The 27,474-nt window shown below is 38.8% G+C and overlaps 1 protein-coding gene across 5 annotated transcripts in view; it reads left to right on the top strand.

Annotated features, from left to right (window-relative positions):
- NR6A1 (nuclear receptor subfamily 6 group A member 1) overlaps positions 1-27,474 on the top strand; it is a 220,917-nt gene that overhangs the window by 166,721 nt on the left and 26,722 nt on the right. For all 5 annotated transcript variants that reach the window (XM_034664500.1, XM_034664499.1, XM_034664502.1 and 2 more), the window contains exon 3: positions 17,118-17,360. In XM_034664500.1, coding sequence (XP_034520391.1) covers positions 17,118-17,360 — 243 coding nt within the window. The remainder of the gene's footprint in view (positions 1-17,117; positions 17,361-27,474) is intronic.

The raw sequence follows: 27,474 nt of genomic DNA, 5'->3' as shown, positions 1-27,474 counted from the left end.
TTTAGAGTATAGAGGGCACTTTCTTATCTATTCCTATTTAGTCCTCATAGGAAGTTTTCAGGGGGAATCACTGACCTGATTTTACTGATGAATATCCTGAGAGAAACTAGTGATGATATGATGATAGTGATAATAATAGCTCACATTTATTGAGCTTTTTAAAAAATTTATTTAGGGATTTTATTTTCTTAAGTTATCTCTGCACCCAGCGTGGGGCTTGAATTTACAACCCTGAGATCAAGAGTCACATACTCTACAGACTAAGCCAGCCAGGCATCCCTATTGAGCATTTATTATGTGTCAGGAATTTTGCACATATTAACTCTGTTCTAAGCACATTACATGTATTAACTCAGTCCTCACAGAAACCTAGTGATACACATCCTGTATATCCACAGTTTACAGATGAGGGAACTGAAGCAATATGACCATACATTTAATAAATGTAAAAGCTGAGATTTGAATCCAGACAGTTCGACTCCATGGCTCATCCTCTTAGTCACTGTTTTTGTGGTAATTATTTCACAGTATATATAAGTGAGGTCATTATGCTGTACACCTTAAATTTATATAGTACTATATGTCAGTTACATCTCAGTAAAACTTGGGGAGGGGAGTATAAATATAAAAACATAGCTAAAAAATAAGAATTTTGATATAAAAATTATACTTACTGTATTGTTTTTTGATATATAGAGAAATGACCAGCCTAAGATCATAAGCCTAGCTTAATCCTTACCTATTTTGCATAAAAGCTGAAGTACAGATGTGGAATGTGGGTCTTGTGCTTCTATTGATGATCCAAAGCTAGGAGGAAAAGCTCATACCATCTTAATAGGACATTGGGGCGACTCAAACAAGGCAATAAACAAAGTCTTGTATTTGGTGCCAAGGCCTAAGCTTGCCATTACAGGATGTGAATGAGGCAGCTTAGCAGCAAAACATGAAAAAAGGCTGAGAAAGTGGAGTTCTTATATACTTAGTACTCATCAATAATATTAATCCATCATCTTTTTATACAATCATATAGTGTATACTTTCACAAATACATTACAACTGCCCTAAAGGTGATAGACTAGATTTATATTAATTAAAAACATAGTGGGGGCACCTGGTTAGCTCAGTCAGTGGAGCATGTGACTCGTGATCTTGGGTTTGTGAGTTCAAGCCCTACATTGGGTATAGATATTACTTAAAGAAATTAAAGAATCTTTTAAAAAGACAAAACAGGCGCACCTGGGTGGCTCAGTCGGTTAAACGTCCCATGCTTAGTTTTGGCTCAGGTCATGAACTCCCAGGGTCGTGAGATCCTGCCCTGCATTGGGCTCCATGCTCAATGGAGTCTGCTTGGGATTCTTTCCCTCTGTCCCTCCCCCTGCTGGCACATTCTTTCTCTCTCCCACTCTCTCTAAAATAAAATAAATAAAATCTTTAGAAAAAAAATAAAACATAGTGTACAAAAGGGGGCAAGAAGTATAGACCCCCTCTCTGTTCTGTACTCATCAAGCCATAGTAGATTCTTTTTATTTATTTATTTATTTTATTTTTAAGTAATCTCTACACCCAGTGTGGGGCTCGATTTTACAACCCCAAGATCAAGAGTTGCATGTTCTACCGACTAAGCCAGCTAGGTGCCCCAAGCCACAGTAGATTCTGAACAATTTATTTTCATATGATCCTTAGAAGCAGGAACATGTCCGGAGGGAAAGGCAGATGACCAGTATGATAAGGGGACTAGAAATTATGTAACTATGTAACTCACTTGTTGAGACTAGTGGTATTAATCTCCAAAGGCTGTAAAACTCTTGGTGGAAAAGGGAGGAAGTAGGCTTGTTAAGGTTGGGAGTGTTCACAGATTGAATTGAGACCAGTATGTTTTAATTACATATTTAAGCTTCAGGAGTTGTAGCAACTGCTCTCAACCCTTACGAAGTCATGAGGTATGTATTCACTATGTAATAATTCTGCTTCACTTTATCCCACCCCTCATCACCACCACTACCACCGAGATGAACACCCTCATCCTCTCCTTTTCTGGAACAAGGCCATCTCACCAGTCACATTCACAGTTCCAGGCTCATCACAAGCTAGCAATCCTTGTGCCTCATTACAAAATCTTGAAAATAGAGAATTTCATTGAACCAACTTGGGCCATTGTCTTTTTGTAGTCCAGTTAGCAGTAGCCATTATCTCTTCTGCTCCATTCACCTTATCTAGCAGTGTAAACCTGGTGCCTTACGGGCCACAACAATGGCTGTTCTCAAAGGAAAGAGGATTGGTGTGAGCTGAGAAGACAACCCAAAAGTTATCTATTACAGATTCTATTCTCTTACCATACACTGCCTTCTGGCAATCTCATGCGTGCCTACAGCCTCCCTACAGAAGACTCCCAAGTCAATCTAACTCCAGAATTACATGTTCTAGAGTTCAGTGAAGCCTTCCTCACCTCCCTGTATCTCAGATAGCCACACTCTTCTAAAATATGTTTAAATACCTACAGCCAGCAAGCCTCTTTGCCTATACTGTTCCCTCTGGCTGAAATTCCCTTTGACATACTTCTGCTCTAAGGCCCAGTTCAGGTGACACCTCTTCTAGATAATCTTTCCTTCACCTTCTTCATCTAGCACTAGAATCACCCACTTCTCAGTATGCCTTCTCTTTCTAGTTTAGTGTTGATTGCTCTGTATTGAAATTATGTCTCCTCTGATGTTTTGAGGTACATGTGAAGAGTGCAGAGGAACTCTCAAAGGTTTATTTGGTGAATAAATATCACAAGATGATTAAGAGCAAGAAGTAGTAATTATTACATAGTGAATCATTGTCTACGTTATACTTCAGCTTCAAAAATATGTACTTGTTTAGAGCTCTAGTACATGGATCCAAGCTATCTATTAATGAACTATCTGTATATTTATATATTTTCAGAGAAGACTCCCCAGGCTCGACCAACTCTTTTTTTCCCCTAAATGAATAAGAGATCGTTTAAAGTTCCCAGTAGCAATCCAAATAGGACAAACCACAGATTTGCAGGTTCTTATCTCCATCTGGAAAACCTGAATTTACAGGAATATAAAAACTGTTTCACCACAAATAGAAACTTGATTCCTAATTTGAAGGTTCCTATACATAAGAGATAGAAAGGAACTAGGGACTGTGATCAGAATTTTTATTTTCTTGGCCCCACCAAGAATGATGAGGTAGCATTTTCCCTGGATTCATTTCCTGTGGCTTCAGCTAATTATAATTTGTGAACCATTTCATCTTTGTTTTCAGGCCTAAGCAGTTAATGATGGTAACATTTTCTTTGGCAGCAGGGGCCTCGAACTCACAACCCAGAGTTCAAGAGTTGCGTGCTTCGCTGAGCCAGCCAGGCACCCCTCTTTTGTCTTTTTCCCATCTTTTATTCATTGACCTGTAAGGATAACTCCTAAACATTCAGTCTGTAACAATGTTGTGAATTGTTCACTTGTTTTCGTTCAACTGATAATATTTTTTAGAAATGTCCTCTGAGGTACTCCACATGTGGCTTCTGGAAATGGATTTTTATAGTGGTATGTGCAGTAGAAGAGAATTCTTATGATTTTCACTTATTTCTGTTGAATTCTTTGTGTTCAGATAAAATTTTGAGGGTACCTGTTGCTACTAATTTCAAGGACTTCATTTCAGATGGTGGTGACCTATGAAACTGGGTGGAGTCAGTAGTACTTAGAAGAATGTGCAGCTGATCAGGGGAGTTAGAACCAGTAATCCGGTTGAAATTGTTGTAAATACCCTTTGTTTTAAATACCTTTTAGCTAGGCAAGTTCCAAATTGCCTTAGTTGTCAGTATGATTTTGGCGAAGTAAGCAGCTGTACTCTCCATTTCCTAAATCTGGCCTTCATCACAGTCTGAAAAGCAGGTTTTGATAAAAATCAGTTCCAATAGTAATTTGCGTAACCTGAGCCACTGGAATGAGTAAAATGTCCTTCTTGGGGTGGGGGAGGTATTTTTCTAACAGTAAGGCTGAGAGGAGAGGTGAGTCTAAGAGAAATTTTTGTAATAGGCTTTCTTCTGTATTTAGCCCAATTAAAGTAGAACTAGTTGCCATATGGAGGTACTAAGTGATCACTCACAGGATGGTAAGAATACATGCAGTCAGTTCTTTGTTTCATAGATTTTGTTGTGACTCCTGTTGTTTCTTTGGTTAGGGGAAAAAAAGGCAGCAGTAACACTGAGGCTCAATTTTGATATATCCCGCCCTATTCCTGCACCCTACCTCTATAGGAGGTAGTTTGGTTTAATGGGAGGTCTGTTTTTGGAAAAGTAGTAAGGTTGAAACAGCTCCATCACTTGACTTAACCTTGTGACCTTGGGCAGATCACTTAACATTTCTGACCATGGCCAAGTAACTTATCTTTTTCTTAATAAAAAACAATATATATAAGAAAAATTTAAATGTTAAACATTTTTTTACTTTTCATACATGTTTTCATTTTGAAAAAATGTCTGAATTACAGTTCATTCTTCTCTTAAAAGCCTTTGTTCTTGGGGCACCTGGCTGGCTCAGTCAGTGGAGCCTGCGACTTTTGATCACAGGGTTGTAAGTTTGAGCCCCAGGTTGAGTGTAGAGATTACTTAAAAATAAAATCTTAGGGGCACCTGGGTGGCTCAGTTGTGTAAGTGTCTGCCTTGGGCTGAGGTTATGATCCCAGGGTCCTGGGATGATCGAACCCCATATCAGGCTCCCTGCTCAATGGGGAGCCTGCTTCTTCCTCTCCCTCTGCAGCTCCCCCTGCTTGTTCTCTCTCGCTCGCTCTCTCTGTCAAATAAATATAAATAAAGTCTTAAAAAATAAAAATGTTTAAAAATCTTTTTAAAAAAGCCTTTGTTTTAATGTTTATCTTCTTTAAATGCATATGAATCTCTCCTAGTTAAAAAAATACACATCTGTTTAAAAGCTGTTGCTTCTTCCTACAAAATGTTTTTCTATTACTTTTAAATGGAGTGACACTACTCAATAAAATACTGCTTATTTTATTTCTTTACCACTCAAAAAAAATTTTTTTTAAGATTTTATTTTTTGAGTAATCTCTACAACCAGCGTGAGGCTTGAACTTACAACCCTGAGATCAAGAATCACATGCTCTTCTGACTCAGCCAGTCAGGCACCTCACCACGCACCTGTTTTTAACTCAGTATGATTTTTGTTCTAACCAGTTTACTGAAAATTTTATTAGTGGTGACCTTTGAGCCTTTTCTTCTTCCTCACACTTTTTGACCTGCATTGCATTTGACAGTGCTCTTCTTTATGAAACCCTTTTGTTTCTTACCTTTCTCTTAATCATGGATTTATATTCCACCTACATGTTCTTTGATTGTCATCTCACTTTCCGTCCCTAACTTCTTACCTTCCCCTCTGTCTCAGAGAGTTATAATCTGTTACCCTAGCTTCAGTTCTGCCATGTGTTGACTCCCAGATTTTTCATCCTAGCTTTAATCGTTGTCCCCTAAGTAACTCCCTTTGGAATATTTCCTATCATCCTCTCTTAAACTAAAGAGAGGAATATTTCCTATCATCCTCTCTTAAACTAAAGAGAGGATGATTTTTTTCCCTCACACAGCTTTTACTTTCCTCTTTTCTTTTAGTGATACCACATTTTTCACAGCCACATTGGTGGTGACCTTTTCCCCATTCCTGTTACCCTGATGCCCAGGCCATTCATCTTGTCACAACCTGCACATCACTGTGAGATTGATATTCCTAAAATACTACCATGATCCAGACATATCTCCAGTAAAAAATAAAAATTTAAAAAAAAATCTGAGTAGTCTTTTTTTTTTTTTTAAAGATTTTATTGATTTATTTGAGAGAGAGAGCACAAGTTGGGTGGGGGGGGGAGCAAAGGGAGAGAGAGAAGCAGACTCCCCATTGAGCAGGGAACTCCAATGTGGGTTACATCCCAGGACCTGATCCCAGGACCCTGAGATCATGACCTGAGCTGAAGGCAGATGCTTAACCGACTGAGCCACCCAGGTGCCCCTAAGAATCTCAGTAGTCTTTTATCAGTAGGATAAAATAAACTGCAGTCTATTCCAGTTTTCTAGACTTCTCTCTGACCATTCCTCTATAAGACCTCTCTGCTTAATTATGTACCTATGTAGTTTGCCTAAACACACCTTACATTTGTTTTCCTCTTTTTTTTTTTTGCCATTGCTGATTCCTTTCCCTTACCTGAAGTGCCGTTATCTTTTGTTTTCAACTTTTTTACTGTGAAATGTAACACTTGAAGAAAAGTACATAAAACACAACTTTACAGCTTAATAAATTAATATAAAGCAAGCATCACCCAAGTCAAGAAATAGAACATTGCCAGGATTCAAAAGCTCCTCTCCACTCCAGCACTGTTCTCACTATATGTCTCTTTACTGTCTGAGCCTTTTTTTTGGTTGTTGTTGTTGCTGTTTTAACTTACTAAATATGAATGGAATCCTATGAATGGTTTGTTTTTTGGGGTTTTTATTCGATCTGTCTTCTTTTACCCAACAATATTTCTACTAGTCATCCATGTTGTTGCAGTAGTTCAAATACATTTACAGCTGTACAGTATTACATTGTATGAATGACACTGTTTATCTCTAGAAATACTGATAAATATTTGGGTTTGTTTTTTTTTAAAGATTTCATTTATTTGAGAGAGAGAGCAAATGTGAGCATGAGCAGGGGTAGGGAGGGGGAGAGGGAAAAGCAGACTCCCCAGTGAGCAAGGAGCCCGATGTGGGGCTCATCCCAGGACCCCAGGATCACATGGCCTGAACCAAAGGCAGACACTCAACTGACTGAGCCACCCAGGCACCCCATATTTGGGTTATTTTTAATTGAGGCTTTGACAAAGCTTGTCATTATGAAGATCCTCAAATTTGTCCCTTCATACACATGTGCCTGCATTTCTGTTGGGTCATATATATCTGGGAATGGGTCATAAGAGAGGGATATCTTCAACATTAATAGTGACTCACTGTTTTATATAGTAGGTGTACCAGTACACACTTCTACCAATAACATATGAAAGTTAGTTTTTCCAAATTGCCACCATAACTTGAAGTCTTTTTTTTTTTAAGCTGTTAGTATGTCATTGTGGTTTTAATTTGCATAGCCTTGATTACTAATAGGTTTGAACATCTTAAGTTTATTGATGATGTGGATAGTCTCCTCTGTGAAATGCTTGTTCAGGTTTCTTGCCCAGTTTTCTACTGGTTTGCATTTCTCTCAGTGTTGTATAGGAGTTTACATATTTTGAATATGAGCTCTTTGTAGGTTGTATGTATTGCATATATCTTCTTGCACACTGTGGCTTGGCTTTTCACTTTCTGAACATTCGTCATTTTAATGCAGTCTAATTTTATTAAAGTTTCTTTTATGATTAGTGCTTTTTGTGGATTGTTTTAAAAATCTCTTCCTAACCCAAGATCATGAAGATTTTTTTTTTTATTCTGAGAGGTATATTATTTTGCTTTTGGTATTTGAGTCTTCAGTCTAGTTGGAGTTAAATATTTTGCATGGTGTGAGGTAGGGTCAAGTTTAATTTTCTACTAGATATCTAATTGTCCTAATACTGTTCACTGAAAAGACTTATCTTTTCCTCACTGCTCTGCAGGGCCACCTTTGTCATAAATTAAATATCCATAATATGCCTAGTTATGTTGTGGTATGGTATGTCTTCTTTCAGCTCCTTTGGTCTGTTTGTCTATCCTTGAGCCAGTAAAACACATCTTAACTACCGTAGCTTTAAAATGAATATGGATGTAAGGTAAAGTCTTGTTTTTCTTAAATATCTGTGCTGTTTTTGTTTTTGTTTTTGTTTTTTTTTTGCAATTTACATTTTACTATTAGCTCAAGCTATACATGAACACACAGAGTTGGGATTTCACTTTATCTATTGATCTTTACAGTAATGACTTGCAATCTGTGAGCATAGTCTTCCTCTCCAGTTGTGAAATCTTCCTCCATTTATCTTAGAAATATATTAATTGTTTTACAGTCTCTCCATAGAGATCTTACATGTCTTTATTGGATTGCATCCTACTTTTTTTTTTAATAGTGTTGTAAGTGGCATCTTTTAAAAATTTCATCTCTTTGTGGATGGTATAGAAATATGGTTTTGTTGTACTGTATGGTGGCTAATATAACAAAATAAAAATTATTTTAAAAAAAATATGGTTTTTTATATTTCTTATTTCGCTGTGTGTTCTAGAACCTCCAGTACTTCCACTGTGGAATGAAGCTGTTGACAATAGACCATCCTTGTCTTACTTCCAATCTGAAAAGAAAAACTTTCTATAAGCATTTCACCATTAAGTATGATATTTGGTATAGGTTTCTTTAGATAACCTTTATTATATTAAACAAGTTTTTTCTTACTCCTAGTATGCTAAGAGTTGAACAATAATAATGTTGAAATCTATCAAAGACTTTTTAAAAATTAAAGCACTATTTATTGCTTTTGTTTAAGATGGGTTTTTTTTTAACAAAGTACTTTCCAAAATGTTTCATAAAGTTGCAAATTTTTATCAGTTCTAATCTTACAGAAAACTTATCTTTAACAACAGTAGCACAACTAACATTGATTGTGTGTTTACGATATATTAGGCATTGTATTCAGCAGTATAGTTTAGTGTGAAAGGTCTCAGATCCTCATGCAAGATTGTCTGCTTAGAATCCTGGCTCCCCAGCCTATCAACTAGGGGACTTTGGGCGTATTTCTTATTCTGTGTGTGTCTCAGTTTTTTCATCTGCAAAATGGAGATGATAGTAATATCTACTACATAGAATTGTGAGGAAAGAGTGAGTTATATGTGATACATAAAGAACAGAACTTGTTCCATTTTGCAGATGAAAACTGAGGCACGTGCCCACAGTTACAGAGCTAGGAAATGGTAGTGCTGGAATTCATACTCAGTGTGTCTTAACTACCAAGCCAATGTATTTCAGACTTTTTACGCTTTTACATTTTTCGTTCATCTGTTCAACAAAATGAGTATCTTCTGTGTAGCAATCATGGTGCAGATGTTACTGTTAATGTCTGTGATTGAGGCTTAACTGCAGTGTAACTTTGGTTAGGTATAACTGAGGTGTCCTCACCCTTTTGTAGAACAAGAATCTAAGTATTGTAAAATTCTGGTCAGATTGATAAGTAGATTAGTTTATGAATGTCTTTGTTCTCATTTACTTACTGTTCTTGCTAAATGATGTAGAAATGGGAACATCCATTTTTTTGAGCAGACACTTGGTGGTGGTGCTCTGAAGAGATGTTCTAGGGCTCTTTACCTGATTCATATTATTATTGATTTTCTATACCAACCATGTCAGCTGCTTTATTCATCATTTTCATTATTTCGTTTGAATTTGACATATCTGCCTCTAAAAATTAATCTGTGTCCATAGAGACCCCAAGCTTGCATTTACCCTTACCTATCTCAGCAGGAGTGTTAAAATTTGAAGAAATCAAACTTGCTATGATAGTTCCTGTTACCTGCATTAGAATAATTACTGGTTTTAAAAAATTCTTGGGGCATCTGGGTGACTCAGTCGGTTAAACATCTGCCTTCAGCTTAGGTTGTGATCCTGGAGTCCCGGGATCAAGCCCTGTGTCGGGCTCCCTGCTCAGCAGGGGGTCTGCTTCTCCCTCTGCTCCTCACCCACTCATGCTATCTCTCGCTCTCTCTCAAATAAATAATAAAATCTTTTTAAAAAATTCTTATGATTATTCCTAAAGTTTGGAAAACTAGCAAAGAGAAGCATGTTATCTTTTTTCTAATATTGCTTATTTATGGTTACATTTATTTATCATGAATAACCAGCAAGCTCCTTTTAGAACATTGCACAGGAACAAAATTTTGGGGAGATCATGACTTTTTTACATATGGAGGGGGTAGCACATAACCTGGTAACAGATCTGTGGATATTTCTGTGTAACTCATCTTGATAGCCTTGATAACACATAATGAATTATATTGGCTGTTTTAGAAAGGAATGAGATTCTTTTCAGAGGAAACCCAAGTTGGAGAGAGGTCTCCAGCTCCATTTAAGACACGACTTTATATGCCGATTGTTTCTTCTTCCTGTTCCCTCCTCTGCGTTCATTTGTCTAACTGGTAATCATACTTCAGAACTCACCTCCTGGGGCACCTGGGTGGCTCAGTCATTAAGCGTCTGCCTTCTGCTCAGGTCATGATCCTAGGGTCCTGGGATCGAGCCCCGCGTCCAGCTCCCTGCCCAGTGGGAAGCCTGCTTCTCCCTCTCCTACTCCCCCTGTTTGTGTTTGCTCTCTCACTGTCTGTCTCTCTCTCTGTCAAATAAATAAATAAATAAATAAATAAATAAATAAATAAATCTTAAAAAAAACAAAAAACAAAAAAACCTCACCTCCTAGGAAATTTGTCATTACCCTCTCCTGCCACCAGACTGATTTTAGGTTAAAAAAAAAAAGAAAACGGCAATTAAGCAATAATAATGTCCAGTACTGGGGCGCCTGGGTGGCTCAGTCATTAAACATCTGCCTTCGGCTTGGGTCATGATCCTGGGGTTCTGGGATGGAGCCCCCCCACATTGGGCTCCCTGGTCAGCAGGGAGTCTGCTTCTCCCTCTACCCACCCTCCTGCTCCTGTTCCCTCTCTCACTGTCTCTGTCTGTCAAGTAAACAAATAAAATCTTAAATTAAAAAAAAAAAAGTGTCCAGTACTTAGGAGTTTACAAAGCTGTTTCATTCTAATACCATGAGGAGTCTAGAGCTTCATGTCATTTATAGGCAATCTGTTAATTCCTTGATTCTCACAATAGTTATTTGAAGAGGGTACCATATTATCCACATTTTATAGACTAGAAACTGAGGTACCTCTGGAGAGGTTAAGAAACTTTCCAAGGTAACACAGCTAGCAATTGACGGCCTAGATTTGAGCCCAAGAGTCTAACTCTAAAGCCCAAGTTCTTAAGTCTCTATGTTCTACTGCCTATGTTCAAGAGATTTGGAGAGCTGGCAGTTGTTTCTTTCCTTTCCATCCCTGGGTTGAGATTGATCTTGCCAGAGGCCCTGAGATCAACTCGACCTCCCTATCCAACCCCATTCTCTTGACTGCTAGGCTGATCTATTCACCTAATCTCAGTTTTTTCAATTAAAGTTTAAAGTTTAAAAGTTTAAAGTTCTTAAAAAACTGTCTTAGTTTCCACCCTCCTTTCTTCTTTTACTCTTGGGGACAAGGGCAAGAGAAAAATTCCAGTTGTTTTTATTTTTAATGTTTGATTTTTCCCTTAATACATCAATTTTCAGAATAATGAATTGGTGTCCTAGCAACCTCCATGGTAACTAATGAGGTTTTTCCTTTTAATATTATTGTGAATGCATTGATTTTTATATTCTTTTTGGTGCATATGTTGCTGCATTTTAGGCCAGTGGGAGGCTTTTTATGTTGTTTCCTATATCCTTTTGACATGACCCCATTATTAGTCTTAGGTAGCACAACAACACTCAAACCTGGAATCAGACATTTCTCTAAGGAGTCTGGGCTCCTGTTTGTAGAAAATGGTATTTTCAGAGTTCATTATCTGAGTCCTTCTAGTGCTGCTGATCAAGATAAACATTCAGCTTCTCTGATAAATTAGAAAGTCTTCACTCTCCTACAGTATTTTTTACCCATTGCTGTTTTTGCAGATAGCAAACTACTTGTTCAGAGTTTCAAATACCTATCATTTTTCAAATCCTCAGCTTTTCATCAACTCCTCTCTGTCTCTTATCTTACTGACTTCTGAGTACTACAGTTTCTATGATCCATAGTCTCCAATTTGAAGTACTTATTTGCCTGATTTTCTTTCCATTGTATTTTAGGTAAAATAATACAGATTAATGACACGGAATTGATAGGTTAACAGTGCTGAATTAGGAATGGTTATGAACATTTCCTTTGTGTTAGTCTCACTTGTCAGAACGCTGTATATGTTGTAATGAATCTGAAATTTCAGTGAGTTACATGACACAGTCGTTCATGATATCCTTAAGAATGAGAGAAATGCAAGCCAGACTAGAGTGCCTACTTTAATTAAGAGACAAAGCTAATTGAGCATCTATTTCCAGAATGCTAATGATTAAGTCAGGTTTTAAAAGGGGCTCTAACAGCTTGCTGGAAGGCCACATTCTGTATTGTTTTAAGGATGGAAATGAAAATAATCTAATACCATACATGGAGAAAAGAAGGAGGTGGGAGAAATAACTAGTACACTGGCAGGACTGGATCCCTAAAGATTTTAATAGGCCAGAATGACATACGAAATTTATTATATAAAGATAAAATTAATCAAGGACAAACACAAAATCCTACCTTCGGGTTCAACGCTTACCTTCCCAAGAATGGAGTAAGAAAGACATGGATTGAGGCGCCTGGCTGGCTCAGTTGGTAAACCATGCGACTCTTGATCTCGGGGTTGTAAATTTGAGCCCCATATTGGGTGTAGAGATTACTTGAAAAATAAAAAATCTAAAAAAAAAAAACTTCATGGGTTAATAATATATGTGATAAATGCTTCAAGCTTTAGATGTCTATGAACCAAATATGAACTAAGTGTAGGGGGGATTGGAAATAAGAGATATGGAATTCTAATTCCAGTTCTGCTGACTGGTTGCGTAATCAAGATTAAAGTTCTTTACCTCGTTAAGCTTTAGTTTGCCCATTATAAAATGTGTGGCATTTTTATAGCACCAGTAATTATAAAGTACTGTTTGTTTACTGGTATTGATAGCTGAAGAAACATATAAACAAAGCTAATTGAGTCTTAAATTATATTAAGAACCACCCCACCCCACCCCCCATTCAGTTCTGGATACTTTTAAGAGATTTTGATACTATGTGATTCATTAAGAAATAGAAGAAAAAATTTACAGTTGGGAACCCTATTTAGCTTTAAATCTCTGAATGGTTGGTATATGAACTAGGTTAGAGTATACATTTATTTTTTGCCCATGAGCACATAACTCGGCAGTGGGGAAAGCTTCAGACTTTGGCTCACTGTAAGAAAAAGCTTCCGAATCATTAAAACTGTCTAAAATGAAATGAATGAAGTACCTTATTGAGTCACTAAAGATGTACAAGTAGAGTGTGGGGCAACCCCTTGTTTTGGGATATCCTAGAGGGAATTCATGCCTCGGGTAAAGGTCTGCTCAAGGCATTTTCTAAGGTACTTTCTAACTCTAACATTCCAGGTTTCTGTAATATGGGGATAATGATACCTTTCAGTTACTGTGATGAATAGTAAGGCCATCCATGTAAAAAGTTCTTAAATGTTTCATGGGACACAATTAGTACTCACTAAATGTTCTTTGTGGTACCTATAAGAATAATCCTTGTCCTGACCTGGTACAAATTAGATAATGAATATAAACATGCTTTAAGTATCCTTCAAGTCCTTTACAAGAATAGGAGATGCAGAAATCTATATCTGACATCTGGCAGGGCACCACTGGGACATTTTGCTTCAATTTATTCATTTACAAAAGGCTTGACTTTTTAACTTTTTTTTCCCAAGTAGGGAAGGGCCTGACTTACCTGCATAGAGTACAGATAGATTTGCCTTGCTGTGGCCACAGAATGTGATGATTAGTTTCATAGACTTTGGAGGTTCCAGCCCAGCTCCCATACTTAACTAGCTGGTGACTGTTGGAAAGTGGTATCACCTCATAAGCTTCAGTTTCCTCTTGTAAAATAAGGGTACCTTATTTTTTATGATTCACCACAATAACATGTTAAGTGCTTGGCATATAATCTGGTACCCAAGTGGTCAGTTAGCAATAGCTTCTCCTGTTTTTATGATCCTTTCCCACATGTTATGAGGGAAGTTTGTAAAATGCTTCTTTGAGGGGCTTCCCGGTTAATTGGGAGAGGGCCTTTCTCCTGTATCTTTGAGAGACTTCCTTCTGAATTAGTTCCTGGTCTGTGGCATAGACCAGTGCTCTTTATAGAAACAGAACATGGCAGTAAGAATAGCTATGGAAGAGGAGCAGTCATAAGACTCAAAGGGAATCCAGTCTCTGTCCATCGGTGGTGAAATAGTCCCACCTTCTCTTTGATCTCATTGTGCCCTTTTAAGTGCTCATGAAAAGAGCAAGCAGCGTTATAGACATTAGCAGATTCTTAATAGTTCTGTATTTCATTGTTGTTCAGTGGGTCCTTTGCTCTGGATCCAGATGCCGCACAGAATGCCATACGAATGCTGCTGAAGAGTTTACTGAACTCCAGTTCTGATATTGGCAGATTAGGGTCAGCCATTTCCTAAATGGACAAGTTCCTTAACTTTTATGGGGATCTCCATTTTCTCAATTACAAAAATAGTAATAGCAGTTGTATCCACCTTTGGGATTATGAGAATTATGTGACACAGCACAAAGCACAGTGCTTAGTTATAGTTGGTACTCAGTGAAGTCATAGCTCTGAAGAAAGGGAGAAAGAGATGGTCTGGTTCTTCTAGATATTGATTAATTATAACTATTTTTAAGTCTATTCTAGTAGACTTCTGGTTTATATTGTAATGTGTGTATGTATATGTATATATGATATGTATCCTATATGTAGTAGAATGTGAGGTATATATACCTATATATATAGAAAGGGTATATATAATACTGAAGGTTTGAATTTAAAATGAGAAAATTTAAATTCTTTGTATCCAATCTAGATTTTTTCACAGCATTCCATGTTCTATTTCTAAGCCCTTTTATCAACTCAAGCCCAACACTCTAGGAAATCCCATCCCACACATAGCACTATTATTATGTCATTCATTTTGCCTGTTTGGCCTTTCCTGGTTTAATTTTTTAATTCTCTGTTGTAACTTTGCTCTAATGTTTACTTTGAGCTTCCTTTATATTTTTATTTTTTAATATATTTTTCCTTTGCATTTTTAAAAGGAAAAGAAAAAGAATGGTTATCACAACAGGGCCATTTTTATATTTTAACCAACTTTCTTTTAGTTGCAAATAACAAAAACTCATTTAGCTTAAGAAAGGAAAAAAAAAGGTATTGTATTACAAGACATGGGAATGTCAGTTTGTCATGTTATGTCAGTTTGCCCATAGTTAGGAAGTTCATCCAAGCCTTAGAAAGGCTTGGAAAGGTCTATAACTAGGAAATATAGAGTCCTCAAGAACCTAGGCAATTCCTCTTTCCATATCTTTCTCTGTTTCCCTAGCTGTGTGGTCTCCTGTATCTGCTTCTCTCTGCATACCTGCTATTTGCTGTGTAACTTTGGGCAAGAGCCTTAATATATATATCTGTTTCCCTCTATGAAAAAAATGTTGTGTATTAGTTTCCTGAGCTGCTGTTAAAAATTACCACAAATTTGTTCTCTCACAGTTCTGGAATCAGAAGTTCAAAAGTTATGAGTATCACTGGGTTAAATAAAGGTGGGCAGAGCCACACTTCCTCCAGAGGCTCTAGGGGAGAATTCAGTCTTTGCCTCATCCAGCTTGTAGTGGAAACCGTTCCTTGGCTTTTGCTACCTTCTGCCTGCTTTCACATCATCTTCTCTGTGTGTACATGTGTACGTGCATGCAATTGTGTGTGTTCTCCTCTTCTATTTATATCAAATCTTCCTCTCTCTTTCTCTTGTAAAGACAGGTGTGATTGCAAGTAGGGCCCACCTTTATAATCCAGAATACTCTCCCAATTCAAGATTCTTAATTTGATCACATCTGCAAAGATCCCTTTTCCTTACAAGATAATATTTACAGGTTTCGGGGATTAGGACCTGATGTATTTGGGTGACCATTATCCAGCCTACAAATAGGGATCATAAAGACATCTCAAAGTTGACATATAATAAAGATTGCCTAAATGCTAGTCTCTTTTCTTCTCTACATCTCTCCTGCGTGTACTGCCATGCTCCTCCTGTAACATTGCTTTCAGGAATGTTATTATCACATTAAGCGTGGACCTGTTAGGATAATAATGATAGTGAAAGTAATAGCTGTAATTTATTAAATGTCCATTGTAGCCCAAGCATTTTGCTGAGTACTTTATTTATGTATGTAGGTACTGCTATAATCCCCATTTTACAGATGAGAGAAACTAGATTCAGAAAGGTGAAGTAACTTAATTTGCCCAAGTTCAGTCAGCTGGCAAGTGTCAGAACTGGGGTTTAAATAAGGATTTCTCAAATTCTTAGGGCTGTGTTCTTAATCATTATATCTTGCTTGTTATTCAGGAGTGTGGTTCAGATCTCTGGTTTCTTGCCTTGTCCTCTGATCAAAACCTTTTCTTGGAGGTTTCTTGTACCTGCTAGCAAGATCTGACATCGCAGATCACCAGGGCACTTTTTTGTTATATGCCTGTTCTTTGGCGGTTGCTTGATCCTAAGTAAGTGAAATTTGAGGGAAGAGGAAGTTAGAGAGTTATATTCCAGCCTGAATTTCCTCTTTGACTAACTTGTTTGTTGCGAGGCAGTAAGTTCCTTGACTGTGGGGAGCATGATGATTTATTTCTGAGTACCCAGTACCGAACCTGGGGCCTGGACACAGAGTAGATATTCTGCTTGAACGTAAGCTTCACCAGGGACTTTCATTCACTGCTGTAGACATGCCTTTACAACAGTGCGTAGAATATAATAGTTGCCCAACATATATTTGTTGAATAGGTGGAAGACTCGTTGGCTGGCTGGGCCTGGTTAAAACTCCTTCACTGGTTAATAATTATAACTTTCATTTACTGGGTGTATGCCATTTGCTGGGCACTTACATAAATTATCAGTAACCCTTATCACCTTTCTACAGGGTAGAAGTAAGTGATGGGCTGTGGCTGAGGAAAGTGAGGGGGAGAGAGGAGTTGAGGATATCTCCCAAATTTCTGACCTGGATACTGGTCCAAGTGATGATGAAACCCAGGGAGAGGAGCATGAGTTATTTTTTAAAATAGACCATGTTTGTGATATCTGCAGATAGATGCAAGGGTCTGTTCCTAGGACAAAGGCTCTAAAAATGATACATTTGCCAGTTATCCTGGGAAGAGTGATGTTCTTGATCTTCCCAGAGCAAGGTTGCTTATTTTAGAACTGCAGGCTTACAGCCATTATTTCCATGTGTTCTAATTTGAATATGTTCAGTTTCTGTTCCAGATGATCGGGCTGAACAACGAACCTGTCTCATTTGTGGGGACCGTGCCACAGGATTGCACTATGGAATCATCTCCTGTGAGGGCTGCAAGGGGTTTTTCAAGCGAAGCATTTGCAACAAGCGGGTATATCGGTGCAGTCGTGACAAGAACTGTGTCATGTCTCGGAAGCAGAGGAACAGGTGCCAGTACTGCCGCCTGCTCAAATGCCTCCAGATGGGGATGAACCGGAAGGGTGAGTGGTGCTTGTGGCTCTACTACCCACTTTACCATCACTTTACCTTTAGGGTTAGCTATGAAGCCTTGGAGTTTTTCATTTCCCAAGCCTGCAGTATATGCCAGGTCTTGTACCATGTACTCATAACCCCAAAACAGATTTGTCACAGTGCCTGCCTATAGGGGTTTCCCAGACTAGGTGGGGAGAAAGGCCGGTGAGATGTTACAGATTCTGCGAGAATGAATTCACAGGCTCCAATTGGCAAGACCCCAATTAACAATCAAGTCTTAACTCGGATTAATATACTCCATTAGTTCTTCTTTCAGAGCATGATGACAGGAAGTAAGAATTTTAGATGAAGAAGCAGAAGGGCAGCATGTCACCTGAATGTGGTATCATTTTGCTTGCTAGAATCATGGCATACTCAAAGGCTAGGCATGCCCAGAAATCTGCATCCAGGTTGGTGAAGAATTTGGATTTATTGGGAAGCTTTCCGAGAGCCGTTAGCGTGAGATTATGTGAATAAACCAATATTCTAAAAGGGTTAATCTAGAGGGCAGGCTTTGAAGAATGGATTGGTGTGGAGAAAGCAGAAAGGCCACCTAGAAAGTTTTTAGAAGAGTCCAGAAGAAAGGTGTGAAGAATCTGACAGAGGGGCAGGAAAAGTAATGGCACAGATGGGGAGATGTGGAGAAGCTTACCTGATAGGAGTTGATAACATACTGGGTATTGGGCAGCACCAGAAGTTGAAGTTGCGGGTTTGGATTAATAGTAAATGGCCCCACCAGAAAAAAAATCAGGCTAAAAAAACAGGGTGGGGCAAAATGCTGGCCTTGGCAGTGCATTGTTTGAGGTATCTAAGAAGGACACATACAATGTCCACCAAGGAATTTGGATGTGTAGTACTGGAACTGAAGCTAAAGTCCTGCCTTCAAGTAGAAGTTTGTGGAACTATTCGCAATCAGTTGGTAAAATTTTGTTAGTGGGTAGAAATCACCCAGAGGAAACTTGAGTACAGAAGAGGAGAGGGCCAATGTCAGAAACTCAGAGTATTCTCATAAAGGATAGAGAGTAGTACAATACAGTTCAGTAAAAAGAATGGAGACAGAGGTTGGTGACAGACTAGCTCTGTGACCTTGGGCAGTTTGCTTTATGTTTCTTATGCTCAATTATCTTGCCTTTAAAATAGTATGATAGTACATAACCTTTCAGAGTTCTCTAGAGGATTAAATATGACAACGTATATATATCAAATCTACTCAGCAAGGTTCTAGGGGTTCATAATAGTAGTGTATAGGGGTAGGAGTTAGATTTAGCGAATTGTTCAAGTTGGTTTTGTCACATTAATAAATGCAGACAACCAGATATATGCCCATTATAAAGAAAGGTAAGAAAGTTAGAAAAGGGCATTTAGATAAATTTAAGTCATTTATAATTTATTTATAATACTAATATTTATTGATTTCTATGTATATCAGAGACTCTTATACACTTTCTATGCATTATCTCATTGAATATACACAAACCTATTATTAAATATTACCCTCAGTTTAGGGGCACCTGGCTGGCTCAGTTGGTGGAGAATGCAACTCTTGATCTTGGGGTGATGAGTTCAGGCCCTGCATTGGGTGTAGAGATTACTTAAAAATAAAATCTTTTAAAAAAATACTACCCTCAGTTTATAGATGCAGCTTGGGGAGGTAAAATGACTTACCAGTAGATAGGTTAGTGGTGATTATGTTGATAATAATTATTAAGTTGTAGTTTGTTATTAATCAAGCAGAGTTTGTACCTAACCACATGAATAACATGCTGCTTCACCTGTCTACCATATGGCATAGCTACTTGCATGACGGAATGCCCTATGTTTACTAGATGATAAATACATATAATAGGGCATTTAAAAACTTAACAACTGTGTTCTCTGTGTTTCTAATCTCATCTTCTGTCTGGAACTTACTTACTGTGCCTCAGGCCTGCCTGTGCTCAGGTTCTTTCCTTTGCCTGGAAGTCCTCTCCGTTCCCCACTGTTTCCCAGCCACTAGTACCAAACAGGTAGTGCCTTGAAGAGAGAGTCTGTGGGCATCTACCCACTTTCATCTGATTTGGTCTTGGTCCCATATTCTTGTCTCCCTTTGTTGTCTTCACTGTATTTTATCAAAGCATATTAGTGGATTGCCTTCTTGACTATTCTCTGATGATTCATCCTGCATATTCAGTTGGAGTGTGAGATTCTGGGGCTTCTAACCAAACTCTTCTATCTCAGGCAAAAAGAAGCTTAACCTCCTAATTCCTGTAACCATAGCCAGGAGAAGATGACACATGGAGTGTGAGGGATGGGAGCTGCCTTCCTATGTCCATTTTTGTGCATTACAAGATGGCTTAGTTGCCTTGTGAAGGCTGCCTCTCAGAGAGAAACCCTGCCACCTCCTGGTTGGTGCTGAGAAAGCAGAATTAAAATTATAGAGGCCATTGGAATATATTTGGATTGATGGAATTGTCCTATATGGAACTTTGAAGAATGGATGTAGTGTTCAACATAAGTTTATGCACTTGTCAAAACCTATAGAAATATATACCACTAAAGAAGTGAATTTTACTGTATATAAATTTGTTTAAAAACAACGAGTATATGGGGGAAAGACAGAATGTAGACTGTGATAAATTAATTTAACTGATATTACAAATAAATCACATACTCGCACTGAAGGAAATGGGGGAGAAAGGAGCTGACCTTGGGAAATAGTGTTTTGACTGTATACTGTATACCATAGGACTAAAGATAAAAAGAACTGTGTACAAACAAAGCTCTCTAGTTCGTAAATTTATTTCTCTCAAGGTTATGAGTTGGGAATTCTGTCCTACTTTATTTGTATACTAGGGTTGAACAAACAAGTGAATATATTGTTGATAATGAGAGTCAGGTTTCTCACATCAGAGAAAAAAGTTATAAATCAGGAAAGGGGAAGGCTAAACTGAAACCTCTGGTGCTAGATTGGAAGCATCAATATGTACTCATGTTTAGAAAAAAAAAATTAGAGAAACCAGATCTTGGTTTCCAAATATCAGTAAAAGGAATCAGGACTCTTTGGAGAAGGGGTTGATTTTAGGGTTGAGGGAGGGAAAATATAAGACGAGCCTGGTGCCAGAAAGTTAGCATGTGCTATATTTTTTTAAAAAGGAGGGGGTGGGGTGTTATCAAAAGGTCATAGAAGCCAACCTGAAAGCACTTCCAGTAGCCAAAGGTGGAACAACTTAAGAAACAAAATAACTGTGTATTAGTTTATAACCCAAAAAATAAAATATCCATGAATTCATACTGATAGAACTAACTGAATAAATAGAGGGGTGACAGTTCTTTCTTATAGAAGAATTCTAATTAATAAGTGTAGAAGGCAAGAGGGAAATAGAAAATCACCATTAAAACACAACAGTAACAATTGCTGTAGGCAGGATTGACTTATGGATGCTAAAATAAGAGAGCATAGTTTTAAACAGAAGCAGAATATTTGCATAGCCCCAGAATGTTTGTTAATTACAAAGGGAAAAATAGTAAGTTTCAGTAGAAAATTCTGACAGATACCACTTCGGCCAAGCAAAGCAAGGTCAGTATCACCAGTATATTTACACTGGCATCATATGCTCCCTGATATGATACAGTAGGGGCACATATACACACAGGAATGGATTCATTCCCAATCTGCTCATGAGAAAACAGGCAAACCCAAATTGAAAGACATTCTTCAAAATAACTGACATTTTTTTTTCCCCCGAAGATTTTATTTATTTGACAGAATGCACGCACAGCCAGGGGGAGCCGCAGGCAGAGGAAGAAGGAGAAGCAGGGTCTCTGCTGAGCAGGGAGCCCGATGCGGGACTCCATCCCAGGACCCTGGGATCATGACCTGAGCCAAAGGCAGACGCTTAACCGACTGAGCCACCCAGGCATCCCTAAAATAATTGACGTTATACAGAATATTCTCAATAGTGTCAGGGTCACAAAAGACGAGGAAAGACTAAGAAAGATTGAAGGAAACTATGGAGACATGACAGCAATATGCAATGTGGGATCCAGGATTGGATTCTGGAACAGAAGAGGACATCAGTGGGGAAATTGGAATCAAGTTTATACTTTGGTCAGTATTATTATACCAAAGTTAATTTCTTAGTTTTGATGAATAGTCTGTGGGTTATATGAGATGTTAACAGATAGGGAAGCTGGGTATAAAGGAATTGTCTGTACTTTATTTATTTATTTATTTTTGTGACTCTTCTCTAAGTCTAAACTTACCCCAAAATTCAAAAAGTTAAATGTTCAAAAAAATTCAACTGACATGTATAAGTCAGCCTTCTCCTGTCCCCCATCTCTGGACATAGATATCTCGTCATACCTGGAATTTTGCTAGTCAAGAAATTAATTAGCAAGGCAGTGAGGGAAATTTAAATAAGGGTAGTGAGGAGAGGCTGGGCCCCATCTGTCCATCTCCACTACTATCCCATTACCCCCCAGACACCTGCTTCCCCAACCTGCAGCCTTCAGGATAAATTCTGGCTCCTCAGAATGATTTTCAAAGCCCCTCTGACTCTGGCATCAGCTGCTTCATCCCTTCTCCCTTTGCTGCTCCCCATACAGTTCACATTCCATCCTAGTTCTCCAAAAACTCAATGATGTTTCATGTTTGGGGGGCTTTGCACATGTGGTTTCATCTTCCTGGAATGATTTACCCCCTCCTCTTCACCTGGGTATGTATACTTTTCTTCGGAGGCTCAGCTTTTCTTTGTAACATCTTCTAAGCAGCTTTTCTGACACCACCCCTCACCAGAAAGCTGACCCTCCTGGACTTCCACAGCCCCTTTTGCCCTCTGCCATAGCCTCAATCACCTTGTGCTATCTTTGTTTATTTTTTTCTGTTCCCCCCATTATTATACAGTGTACTCCTCAAAGGCTATGCCAAGTCCCACTTGCCTCATGTCCTTCAACAGTTAACTCAGTTAGGTAAGGTGCTTTCTGGTTTGGTGGATTTACTCTGGTGGGGGGCCAGAGCATGAAGCGGGATGGGGGAAATATTGTTAATTTCATCAGCGGCAAGAGGAAGATACACTGAGCCCCATGAGGGAATTTATTCAGTACAGAAATTATGTGGGGAAAAAAAAAGAAATTATTTGAGAAAATTTAAAACTCCTTAACTTAGTTGTCTCATAATTTACTAATTAGTTAAAAAGTAAAAAGTTTAAGGAGAACTTCTTGGAAGGGGTTGATGTTTATATAATGGCATTGTGAGAATGACTCTGTAGCATTGCCATACCGCTTTACCAGGATGAAAATGAAGCACCACGGTGTCTGGGTGGCTCAGTCGGTTAAGTGTCTGCCTTCGGCTCAGGTCATGATCCTGGACTGCCGGGATTGAGTCCCACATCGGGCTCCCTGCTCAGCAGAGAGCCTGCTTCTCCCCCTGCCCCTCACCCTGCTCATGCACTCTCTCTCTCTCTTTCTCTCTCAAATAAATAAATAAATAAATAAATAAATAAAATTTAAAAAATAAAATAAAATGGAATACCAAGAAATCTCAAGCAGAGAATATTTGAGCAGAATCTTGAAGGCATAGAAGTTCAAGCTCCTTACAAACTTAAATAACTATGTATGTATGTATGTATGTATTTTTAAGTAATCTCCACACCCAATGTGAGGCTTGTACTCACAACCCCAAGATGAAGAATTGCATGCTCCCCCGACTGAGCAGCCGGGCATCCCTTAAGAGCTTTTTAAAAACAACTCCCCTCCTCCCTCTCTCCAGGCACGAGAGAGAAAGGAAGGAAGGAGGGGAAGAGAGGGAGAAACAGAAAGTGTATGTGTTTATATATATATTTCTTAACTATTTGGGAGGAAGTTAAAGACATCATTCCTCTTTGTTTTCTGACATAACCACAGTACTGTTAACAAAATCAGGAAATTTAACATGACATAATATTGTAATCTAATTAGCAGACCTTATGCAAATTTCACCACTTATTTCAATGTCCTTTATAGCAGTGTATTTTTTGTGATCTAGGAGCCAGTCCAGGATCATGTATTACATTTAGCTTTTATGTCTCTTCAGTTTCCTTTAATCTGAAATGATTCCTCATCCTTTTTTTTTTTCTTCAATAACATTGTTAATTTTGGAGAAAACAAGTAGAATATTCCTCAACTTGGGCTTGTCAGTTTCTTCACAATTACATTCAAGTTATGCATTTTTGGCAAGAATGCCACAAAAGCGATGTTGTGTCCTTTTAGCGCATTCTTTCAAGAACACATGGTATAGCTTTGCCCTACTATTGGTCATGTTAACTTGAATCACTTGGTTGAGGTGATGTCATTTGGGTAAGGTGGTGTTGCCAGATTTTTCCACCATAAAGTTTCTGAGTAGAGGCAAACAACATGTGCGAGGTGAAACTGTGTAAAACAGTATGACATGTTCAAGGACTGACAGATAGTTCTCTGTAGTTACAGTGTAACCTTTGTGGCAAGAGATGAAGATGGGGAACCCCAGAAGAACCAGATCATAGGAGTGTCTTGAATCCTAAGCTAGGGAGCTTGGGTTGAGCCCATAGACCAAAAGGGAGCCACTGGTGGGTTTTGAGCAGGACTTTGATATAGTTAGCTTTGTGTCTTACTCTCCTTTCTGTTTCTGGGTTTGGTTTGGCTGCCCGAGCCTAAGTGAGGAATGGTAGGTACATGAGTCCCAGAGCAGAAAAAGTATCTGTACTTCTTTTAAGCAGATAGAAGAGCTATAGCTGCTGCCACTCAGACTTGGATAAGAGATACAGCAAATCCATTCCTGTGATCTTGCACCCAGAAACCCTTTGTTTTTGTTTTTGTTTTTTTCTAAGTCAGTTCACTATAAGAAAGATTCTCAGCCCCGTTGAGAAATTTGCTCTTAGCTCAATATAGCTTCAAGGAACAAATACAGAATCAGAGGATCTAAACTAAAATTCCCCACTTTGTCAGTTCTTCCCTGAGAGGTCTTGAACAAGTCTCTTTACCTCTCTGAGCTTCAAGTTTTTTCATCTCTAGACTACATAGGATGATAATATACACCTTCCAAGAATCAAATGTGATACCATATATGTGAATACATTATAAGCTTTAAGATGTGGTCCAAGTTTTTGTTTTAACAGAGGCACTGTGACACATTGTGTTATTTCCCACACTTCAGGCAGTTTCATGCCATCTTGACAAATTTTACCAGTTTTTGACCAAACCAGTACTATTGTTTATATTCTTCTTTATTTTTTAAAAAAGATTTTATTTATTTATTTGAGAGAGAGAGATCAAGAGAGTGAGCACGAGTGGGGTGAAGGCCAGAGGGAGAAGCAGACTCCCCACTGATGTGGGGCTTGATCCCGGGACTCTGGGATCCTGATCTGAGCCGAAGGCAGACACCCAACCAACTGAGCCACTCGGGTGCCCCTATATTCTTCTTTAAATCAAAAAAAATTTTAAATCAAAGTTAATTTTCAAAGGGAATTTTTTATCACCTCAGTGAATGGAAAATCAGTATATTTTAATGCATGTTAAGTGTGTAATTGAGAGTTTATGCACCACCTAAAATTTTGTTTCTCCTGTGGTATGCAGACACAGTATGAAAAAACTAGTTGTGGAAAGAAGTCTGGTCTTAGTCTAATAGTCTGGATTCCAACCCTGATTCTGCTGTTTAGTTTCTGTTACTGTAAACAAAATACCCAATTTTTCTGAGCCTCACATTCATCTGTTCAGTGGGAGTGATACTGATACTTCCCTCATGAGTTTGTTTTACCCAAGGTAGTACCTGAAACATAGAACATGTCCATCATATGTGAGTTTCCTTAGTCCGGGGGTGGGGGTGGTTGAGAGACACCATGAGCTTTTAAATATCAGAACAAAAAATGGGTAAGTTGTAAATCTTTAAGATTTGTGGCCCTTAAAAAAAAAAAAAAAGAAAGAAAAACATGTTGAGTTCCTTCCTCACCTCCAAGACAGTGAGAGTGAGATATCAAGTAAAAGGTATTCAGTGTTGGATCTGCTGATGATAGATCTTTATTCTGCACCTCTGTGAGCTGAAGCAAAGACATAGAGAACTCAGTATTGGAAATAGAAGTGTCTGAAGACTGTCATTGACTCTAGAACAGCAGAGAGGGAATTTTAAGGATTTTTAGAACTTGAAATTAGGTTGCAAGAGAGCTCCAGGCAAAAACCAGTATGCATCTGGCTCTAATATAAGCTGTGTATGTTTCCCACTCCAAATTCATAGCAGCCTTGTAAAGCAGACTATGTTGTCTCCATTTCGCAGATGAAGATATTAAGGATCCAGCAAAGCTGGGAATGGAACCTTGGTTTTTTTTAATTACTGTGTACATAGAAAAGAGGCTGGAGGGGCGCCTGGGTGGCACAGCGGTTGGGCGTCTGCCTTCAGCTCAGGGCGTGATCCCAGAGTTCTGGGATCGAGTCCCACATCAGGCTCCTCCGCTGGGAGCCTGCTTCTTCCTCTCCCCACTCCCCCTGCTTGTGTTCCCTCTCTCGCTGGCTGTCTCTATCTCTGTCAAATAAATAAATAACAACTTTAAAAAAAAAAAAAAAAAGAAAAGAGGCTGGATAGAGGGGAGGATACCTACTTTATGTGCCAGGCCCTATGCTTGGTGCTTTAGTTATTTTATATGTAATCCTCAGAATACCCCATAAGATAAGTTCTAGTAGCCTCATTTATTCTTAAAGAAACTGAGGTTCAGAGAGGTGAAGAAACTTGTCTGTAGTTACACAGACCAGGCAAAAACTGAGGTTTTTTTTCAACTATTTTTTGATGTATTTATTTTTGCAAGAAAGAGCACATGTGCAGGTGTGCACGCACACATATATGCACATGCACATACATGTACAAGTGGGGGGAAGGGAAGAGGGAGAAGCAGACACCTCACTGACTAGGGAGCCTGATGTGGGACTTGATCCCAGGACCCTGGGATCATGACCTGGACCAAAGGCAGATGCTTAACAGACGACGCTTAACAGACTGAGCCACCGAGGCACCCCAAAAACTGGATTTAGACCCAAGCTTATCTAATTCTGAAATGTGTAATCTAATGTCTGTTTTAAGGAAAATGAACTTCCTGTTAGTTTTTCAGTTACCACAGGAACCGAGCATTACGCTTGGAACCCTCAACCCTGCCTCAAGGACTTTCTAAATTCTTCATGTTAATTTTTTTGGAAGCAGGTATATTATTTATATATGTGTATGTATATATATGTGTGTGTGTTTGTGTATAGCAAAGCTTACTCTCAAATGATGCTATTAGCTTATCTTCTGTTGTTAACATTGCCTCCTCCAAGCTAGCCTCCACAGCAGCCATCACAAAGATTTTTTGAAAATGCCAACCTAGGGGCGCCTGGGTGGCACAGCGGTTAAGCGTCTGCCTTCGGCTCAGGGCGTGATCCCGGCGTTATGATCGAGCCCCACATCAGGCTCCTCCGCTATGAGCCTGCTTCTTCCTCTCCCACTCTCCCTGCTTGTGTTCCCTCTCTCGCTGGCTGTCTCTATCTCTGTCAAATAAATAAATTAAAAAAAAAAGAAAAGAAAATGCCAACCTGACCACATCTGTCCCCTGCATTCCATCTTATCCTTAGCTTCCTCTACTGAAGTCTATACTCTTACCCTGATATTAAATGCTTTCTGTGATCTGGCTCCAGTTGGCCTCTCCAACCTCCAACTTCATCTCTTGCTACTCTACACACACACACACACACACACACACACACACACACACGTGCAAATTGGGAGGGAGGGGCAGAGGACTAGGGAGAGAGAGAATCCCAAACAGGCTCCACACCCCATGCAGAGCCCTACACAGGGCTCGATCTCACAACCCCAAGATCATGACCTGAGCCAAAACCAAGAGTCTAATGCTTAACCGACTGAGTCACCCAGGCACCCCTTCACTGACTGCTTTTATAGGGAGAAACCAATTAGATCAAAAATTTAATTAATTAAAAAAACAGGTGCAGCTGGGTAGCTTAGTCGGTTAAGCAACTGCCTTCAGCTCAGGTCATGATCCCAGGGTCCTGGGATCGAGCCCCACATCAGGTTCCTTGCTTAGCTGGGAGCCTGCTTCTCCCCTGCCTGCC

This window comes from Ailuropoda melanoleuca, chromosome 7 (assembly GCF_002007445.2).
Source record: "Ailuropoda melanoleuca isolate Jingjing chromosome 7, ASM200744v2, whole genome shotgun sequence".
Classification (NCBI taxonomy): Eukaryota; Metazoa; Chordata; class Mammalia; order Carnivora; family Ursidae; genus Ailuropoda; species Ailuropoda melanoleuca.
The sequence above is the reverse complement of the archived record's forward strand: the minus strand, read 5'-3'. Positions and strand labels throughout refer to the sequence as shown.